This window comes from Buceros rhinoceros, unplaced genomic scaffold, assembly GCF_000710305.1.
Source record: "Buceros rhinoceros silvestris isolate BGI_N320 unplaced genomic scaffold, ASM71030v1 scaffold20054, whole genome shotgun sequence".
NCBI classification, from domain to species: domain Eukaryota; kingdom Metazoa; phylum Chordata; class Aves; order Bucerotiformes; family Bucerotidae; genus Buceros; species Buceros rhinoceros.
This window is the reverse complement of record NW_010406820.1, coordinates 7,117-14,922: the sequence shown is the minus strand read 5'-3', so window position 1 is coordinate 14,922 and position 7,806 is coordinate 7,117. Positions and strand designations below refer to the sequence as shown.

At 55.2% G+C, this 7,806-nt stretch overlaps 1 protein-coding gene across 1 annotated transcript in view; it reads right to left on the bottom strand.

Moving 5' to 3' along the window:
• The window catches only part of CCDC78 (coiled-coil domain containing 78), a 13,077-nt gene that overhangs the window by 546 nt on the left and 4,725 nt on the right, over window positions 1–7,806 (bottom strand). The window contains 9 exon segments of the mRNA XM_010134270.1: window positions 402–502; window positions 1,499–1,565; window positions 3,160–3,203; window positions 3,869–4,040; window positions 4,695–4,906; window positions 5,873–5,998; window positions 6,184–6,262; window positions 6,840–6,928; window positions 7,660–7,751. Coding sequence (XP_010132572.1) covers window positions 402–502; window positions 1,499–1,565; window positions 3,160–3,203; window positions 3,869–4,040; window positions 4,695–4,906; window positions 5,873–5,998; window positions 6,184–6,262; window positions 6,840–6,928; window positions 7,660–7,751 — 982 coding nt within the window.

Below are 7,806 nucleotides of genomic sequence, written 5' to 3'. Positions count from 1 at the left end.
CGGCTGAGCGGGCTGGGTTGTTACGGCAGGAGGGTCATTGCTCCAACCATTGTCGTGCTCCTTCTCGCCAGCCCTCGATCTCCCAGCTCCAGGGTGTGGTGAGCCAAGGAGAGAGGGCTGGAGCTGCTGGAAAGCTTTTGATTTTAGCAACCCCTCTCTTAGCTCCCCACAAAGGGCGGGTGAGCACACGGGGAAGGAGACGTGCGGCTGGGTGACGTGTCCCTGCGGAACAAAGACTGGTGGCAGCTGCCCGCAGAGCTGGACATGCTGCGGGCCATGTGGGAAGGCAGCGGCGAGGTCAGGTAGCGTGGCAGGCACCACAACGTCACCAGCAATTAGCCTGGGAGAGCAACTTCGAGTACAAAGCGGAGAACGTGTGAGGGGGGATGCTGCCATCTCACCTTGCGAGATGCTTGTCAATGTATTCCTGCAGCTCTGACACCTGCTCTTCTGCCACCACCGCCCGAGTCAGCAGCCGGCTTCTCTCCTGCTCCAAATCCTCCTGGAGGGGCAAAGAAACGTGGAAACAGGGAGCTCTGTGAGACAGAAGTGGCTTAGTCCCTCTCTGCCACTTCCCCATCACCCAGCTCTGGCACCACTTGCATTAGGCTGCAGAAGCCACCGAAAACAGCTTGGGGACAGCAGCTCGATGACGAGTGTAGCTTTCTGCAGGCACCACCGCTCTGGGGCATCAGCCGGGCAGCGCAGGCGGCCTCCCCTGAGCAGAGCTCAGGGCCGTCCCAGGACAGGCAGCAAGCCCTGCCTGCGCCAGCAGCGTTGCAGACAACCGGTGGAGCGGTGCCTGGGTTGGGCCCTTGGCCGCGGTGTTCACACCTTCCACCGGGAGTTTGTCGTAAAAGGAAGTGACCTTCCCTTGTAGATTAAAAACCATTTGTTCTACGCACAGCGTGTCTGGGCAGTGGATCACCAGCTCGCCTGAGTCCCTGGGTCACCAGGAGGATCTGGTGTTTGGCTCCCAGGGATCCCAGCACCAACCCTTTGCCCCATTGCTGCCATTGCTGCAGACGCCACCTCAGCCAAGCCCGCTCCCAGCGAGCGTCACCACGGGTCGTGGGTGCTGTGGGGTAACGTTGCGAGCTCTCCCGGCCCTGGCCCACGCCGTTCCTGAATGCAGCACAGATATCCTCACACCCAGGCTGGGAATCTGGTTCCCACTCAGACTAGACTTGAACCAGGTTGACACAGACCCAGTGTGTTACACGGGTGCCTCAACACTTGCGCTGAAACACAGGAGGGAGCAATAGAGGCCAGCAATGAGCTGCTCCCCTTCGCTGAGTAGCAGGGACAGCACAAATTGATCCATCACCGGCGTCACTCGGTGGGTTGAGGCAAAGCCACAGCAAGGCTCCGTGGGAAGCTTCTTGCTGCAGCCTGGAGCAGCGTATCGGCCTCAGGGCAGTAGCTGGCTGCAGCAGCATGTCTTCAGCTGGGGGTAAAGGATAAGCTCTTCTTGAGGCAGGTTGTTCCAGAACTTTACCTGGGTGGTGTGTGTGAATTCCCGGAGCTGCTTCCTGAGCTCTGCCCAGCACCCCCCATCCAGCTGCCTACGAGGGAAAAAGCAGGTTTTGATCACGTCCAGACAGTCAAATCCAGCCCAGACGTTCAAATCCAGCCCATCTGCAGGTCACACAGCTCTGTTCAGGGACAGGGGACACAACTCGTGCCCATCCAGCCACAAACCCCAACTCTCCTGATGCCCTAAACTTCTTCAGGGCACGCAGCACCATCCATGTGCCTGGGGCCTTCTGCCAAGGTTTCCTCACCGCGACGGCTGGTTTAGTCCAAGTTCACATCCACACTCCTGTATCAGAGGACTCCACACAGAAAGAGTCCTTAACCTGACACCGAATTTGATGGGAACAGCGATCAATGCCAAGCGCTGGCTCTTTGCATGTCTCAGAGCACAAACGCGCCCGTTCTGGTCACCGAGCGTGGTAGGTGAGCTGCCCGTGCAGCCCAGCCGTGGGAAAGTTATTCCGACTCTGTCCCAGTTGGAATAAGCAAAAATCAGGTCACCTCTGCTGCTGGGGACGTTGGGGTTGTGTGCAGGGAGGAATGCATTGTGCTCTGCTGCGTCTGCCCGAGTTTCCTCGGGGGTCTGCAGCCTCCCAGCCCAGGCGCTCGGGGAAGGATGGCTGGGTTTTCATGAGAGCGAAGGGAACAACAAACAGTGAAGCCACGTGGCTGATAAAAGTGAGAAGCAGCAGGAGTTAGAGCTGAAGTGCTGTGGTAAGGCCAGGCTTCGTGTCTCTAGCTAGAAGAACAAGGTAATGGTGTGCATAAGCCCATTAGCACAGAGAAAGCAAGTGCTTGAAGTGTGTAGAGTTTCTTGGCAACTAAAAATACCCCAACTTTAAAAAGATCCATCACTAAAATCGAGGTTCTGCTCTTTCTGCATCTTGCTGCGGTGGTGAGTCTGCTAAAATTAATGCATCTATTCAAGGACTTTCCCCCCGCCCCGCTTTTCAAGTGTGGGAAACATAGCAGAGCCTGGGTAAGGCTCACGCTTTTCTCTGGGACTCTCCCACAGAGCCCAGTGGCTCAGGCACGGACTGACTCCTCAGCGCCGGCATCCAGTCAGTGACATACCTGACAGGATTTCGGGGCTCCCACATTCTAAATGCTGAAAAGTCCCAGCTCTCCAGAGGTAAGAGTTTCAACAGAGTAACAGAGCAGGGGGAGGAGACCCATCAAAACTGAGCAAATAAAAAGCACGAGAAGAAGCCAGGGAGGTGTCGGAACCTTGGGGTTCCAGCCCAGCTTGTGTTGGGAGGGAGGCGAAACAAGACCATCCCAAGCTGGTGGTGGTGGTTCACTTGCCTTTCTCAGGTTGTGATTCACCAAAGCACTTGGGCATATGCTTAACTTCAGCTTCTGAAGAGATCAGGGGGACTAAGAACACGATTAAATCAAACATGTGCTTAAGAGCTTTCTTGGCTCAAGGCCCAAGTGACCAAGTCATTTCACGGCAGGAAACACTGCGCTGAGACGACAGCTGGCTTTTCTTCTCTGAGGAGTCCCTGTCAGCTCGCTTTCTCTCTAGCTATGACCGTCTCCGAGTAAGGCAGGAAAGGCTCCTCGAGCCGCAGCGTGGAGAATTCAGAACTACAATTATCCCGACAAACAAGCGGCACTTACTGCTCAGGAGGCAGCGGCAAGGCAGAGGCTTCTTTCAGTCTTTTCTGAAGGCAAAGGAAGAAGAGTATCCCCGTCAGCACGAAACCACTGCGACCTCACTGCAGACCCAGCTGCTTCGAGGTGGCACAACAGCTCCCGGTGCTCCAAGAGCCCTCAGTGCCCTCAGGGGTATGTGGTGCAGTTTAGATCTCCCATCCTCTGAATTGTTATATAAATGCAGCTTGTGCAAACCAAGTGGCACATCTGTGCCCGGGCAGAACCAGTGGCAGGATGTGGAGCTGCCTGGGGTGTTTCTGACTGGGGACTCCTGACTGTGGTTCACGCTGAGGCAAAGGCATTCAAGAACCGAAAGCCCCATCCTATCCTCCCTTACCTCTTCCTTTAGCAGTGAGCAGGTCTGCTGGCCTGGCAGCTCCCCCATGGCATCAGCTACTCCTCAACCCTCCCAGAGCTCTAGTCCCCCCAGTCCTCTCCAGTCTCCCCTCTATGGGGACGGCTGGTAACACCCCTACGCAGCAACAAGGGGACTGCTCGGACACCCTGTCCCTTCCCAAAGTGAGAAGGCAAGCAAGCATTACTCTGCCCGTGCCACAGGCACAGCAAATCCTCAGGGAATGCCAAAGGAAGGAGCTGAATCCATCGCTCGTGAGGCTCTGCCCACTGCCCCCCCAGTTTCACCGCTGGAGAAAGCCAGCAGCCCAGCCAGCACCTTCTGCAATTCATGAAGCTGCATCTCCAGTTTGGCTTTATCCTCCCGCAGCCGGTTTAGCTCCCGGGTTGTGTTTGTCACCAGCTCCGGGTCAGTGATGGAGAAGTGGAGCTCGGCAGGGCCGCAATCCATTGCGCTGCTGCCCAAGGACCGGATCTGCTCTCGCTGGAGCCTGTAACGTGCCGGAGGGGTTAGTCCCTGGTAGCTTTGGTTAGGAAACCACACCGAGCATTACAACGACACTGGGTACTACAACACACCGAGCATTTCTGCTGCTGATAGAGGTACCATTCGCTTGGGAGCTGCTGGCTTCTGGCCACTGAGAGCCAGTCCACCTGCAGAGAAGTGGGAGAGCCCAGCAGCAGGCACGATATTCCTGGAAGTGTTTCTGAGGGGAGCTTGTCCTCGAGCTATTTGTGGCTTTTATGCCACAAGAATTTCTGCTGCTTCCCACAGTGCAAGCTGCTGAGAGAGCTGTGGAGCAGAGCTGAGAGCACTGCAGTGACGGGCTCGGAGGCAGGAGTTATTTGTGGCACCTTTCCGCCTCATCCAATGTGGAATCCATCTCTCACCCCTAAATTTTACATGGGAGAAATCTATGGGCAAAGCAGCTCCAGGGTGGCCAGAGCACCCTGATGTGCAGCTGGAGACACCCTGCTCCTGGTTCGTCAAGAGCAGGGAGATAAACACGCACTCCAGATCCTCTGCTCCACCTGAGATCCCTGTTTGCCTCCCTCTGGGCCAGCGGTCTGGGTGCTATGGGGTACCCTCCGCTTGGTCCTTAGCTGAAGAGACAGAGGCAGCCCAGACCCTGGCTTAGCCCTACCCGTAAGCTATCAGCAGGTTCTCGTGCTTCTTGACCAAGTTCTTCATGCGTTTCTTGTAGCCACGTGCTGCTGTGGCTAGCTGCTCTTCCCGAGACTTGTAGGAAGCCCGGATGTCCTTCAGCATGCTGTCCACAAAGCGTTTCATGGCAGCACGATCAGCTGTGGCTTTGCTGGGCCCCGCGACACCGCTGCCTTTGCTGTCCATGTAGTCCTTTAAATATACAGAGAAAGAAATTGAGGTGATCAAGTCGTTCTCCAAGGCATGTAACCCATTGCCCACGGAGAAGGACCAACAGCACAGAGAATAGGGGACATCTCCCATTTTTGAAGAGCAGGAAAGACTAATTAACTTCCACCACGGCCCTTTGGGACAGGAAAGCATCTGTGCTGTATAGGCGAGTGTTCTTGGGAGTCGCCATTTCTAGTCCCATATTCTTTCCCCTGTACTATGCTGTTTCTGTTAGTTGAAGATGCTTCAACATTGCTCTGTTAGGAATTAAACTATCCTTAAGAGTAAAAATTCCTTTGTTTAGTCTCCTAATCCATCACCACACTGTGTTCTTCGGTACCAGCACAGAAACTCTTGCCAAAACCCACTTACTGCTCCCTAGGGGGGCAGAAAGAGATTTCTTCCCAGTCTCACTGCTCAGTATAATCAGGTTTCCACGCCTGAACCTGCCTGAAACGCCTTGTGCCAAGCCCTTGCTCTCTGAGCTCTACTCTACATCAAAGGTGCTTGTTCTCAGAGCGGGTCCCAGGCTCTGGTGTTACACGGCTCTGTCCCGACCACGGAGCCTGGCAGAGCACCGTGGAGGTGGGTGACAGCCAGCAGTGGCATCGCCTGGGCTGCTGAGGAAAGTTGTCAGGGCAATGGAGTTTAGAAGCCAACTGGAAGGCAGCCACAGTAAATAAGAGGATCTTTCAATCTAAGTCATCTGACCAAGAAAAGTCCCAGCAGAAACTCGCAGACCATTTTGTGAGGCCAGGAGGGGGGTTGGCATCTCCTCCCCCAGGCCAAGCTGAGGGCACAGAGCCCCCTTCCAGCTGCCAGCACAGCTCCCCAAGCCCCACTGCCTGCTTTGCTTCATGGCCCTGTGGGGAGGGGAGACAGCCTGCAAGAAGTGGGCAAGAGAGAGCTCCCCAGGCCAGGAGAGCCCCCAGGGATGGTGGTACCCACCGCCACATCTTTGATGTACTGTGCCAGCCGGGAGCGATATTCCTGGTTCAGCTCCTTCAGCTGGAGCTGCAGCCGGGAGTTCTCCGCCTCCACCTCCTGGAGCTGGCTCTGGGAGGTGAGCAGCACCTGCGCACAGCAGACACAGGGCACAAAGAAGCTTTGCAAGAGCCGGGGACTTCAGTTCCAAATATTCAGCGTCCCTAGAGCTCGAAAGGTCCCGGGTTTCTGCAGCAGCCCACTGGAAACGTTCACAGTCTCTGCACCCAGGGGCAGTACCGGAGCCCAGGGGCGGGACGGAAGCCTGTCCTTACCGCTGACTGCTCTGCCAGCTTCTGCCGGGTGTCCCCGATCCCTCCCTTCGCCTCCTGCAGCTCCTTCCCCATCGCGATCCTGGGCACAAAGGAAGGAGGTGTGTTTATTTTAAGCCCCCAGACCTCTCTGTAGGGCCGCTACAGCCAGCTCTGTGAGGGAAATCACTATGGGGTGACAGAAATCTTGCAGCAGCAGCTGCCAGCCCTAGATGTGTGCCAACCAGCAGCAAAAGAGCTCTTGCAATCAAAGATGAACATCCTCCCCGGTCAGAGGGTCTAGTTCTGCAGCATCCCTTTGCTGGGACACCAACCCCATCCCAGCCTGCTAATGGAAGAACCACTGTGGGGTTTAGGGCTAGGGCTGGGTTCCTCTCCGGGCTGTCGGTCACACATTCGCTATGTGTGTCACAGAAGGCGCATTTTCAAAGGCCGGTTGGGTGAACATCACTGACTTTTAAGTTAAGGCTCTTAAGAGCCTTGAAAAATATCAGGTTTTGCTTCCAGGCCTGTCTTCTTCCGAGGGGAACTCGCCATTTCCCCCCACACACCCCACCAAAGGCAGGTTTCCTCCTCTCCTGCTCCCGAGAATCAAAGTCAGCTGCAATGAGCTCCGTAAATGCGCAGCCGAACCGAAGGACGTGCTCTCAGACACTCACACTTTCTCTTCCAGCTTCTGCTGCTGCGATTCATAGGTTTCCTTCAGCTTTTCAAGCTCCAGTTTCACGTGATCCTGGTTTACAAGCAACTGAGGGACAAATGAAGAGGAAGATGAGACAGAAGGCTGAGCGAAGGGGGTTCGTGAGGTGGAGTGAGGAGAGCCTCCAGCTGAACAGTGATGTACTGGGGAAAGGACGGCTCTGACAGTGTTCCAGAGCACTCCAGAAGCAGAGTCTGATCTGGAGACAGTGCACGTGGCAGCTGCACGCATGTGGCTCTCCCAAGGGAAATACTCACGCTGGGAGTCAGGATTCCCAGCAGGAGCTGGTGGTGGAGCCCAGCCTGGTTTTGCGCGGGCTGCAGACGGAGAGAAAGTCAGGAGCATCTCTGTGCTCTTGGTTTTGGGTGCTTTATCCCCAAATCTTTCGCAGGTATTGGCAAGAAGAAGTAAGTGTCCTCTGCACTTGTGGGCTTTTAAGCTCCTGGGGAGGTTCACCCCGCAGGAACTGCAGCTGCCCTCTCCCACCTTTTGCCTGCACAAGGTCTGGAGTTATTCCAGCCTAATTTTTCAACTGATCAGCATTAAAAAAAAAAAAAAAAATCAAGGAATCAGCTCATCCACAAAATTCAAGTTAGAACCAGGAGGTGCCACAGTTGGAACAAATTCCCCCACTGCTTCCACCAGGATCAAAAAAAAAAAAAAAAATCAAGGCATCAGCTCATCCACAAAATTCAAGTTAGAACCAGGAGGTGCCACAGTTGGAACAAATTCCCCCACTGCTTCCACCAGGATCAAGCAGCAGATTCCCCTGCACTCACGGTTCTCTCCGGCTTTTGCCGCTCGTGTTCAGAGGCAGCTACATCTTCAGGCTGGTTTTAGTAAGAGACAGAAGAAGGTGCCTGTTAGATCCCTGTTCTCCAAGGAGCTGGTGACAGGGCAGAGAGGTCCTTACCTTCCCCTTCTGA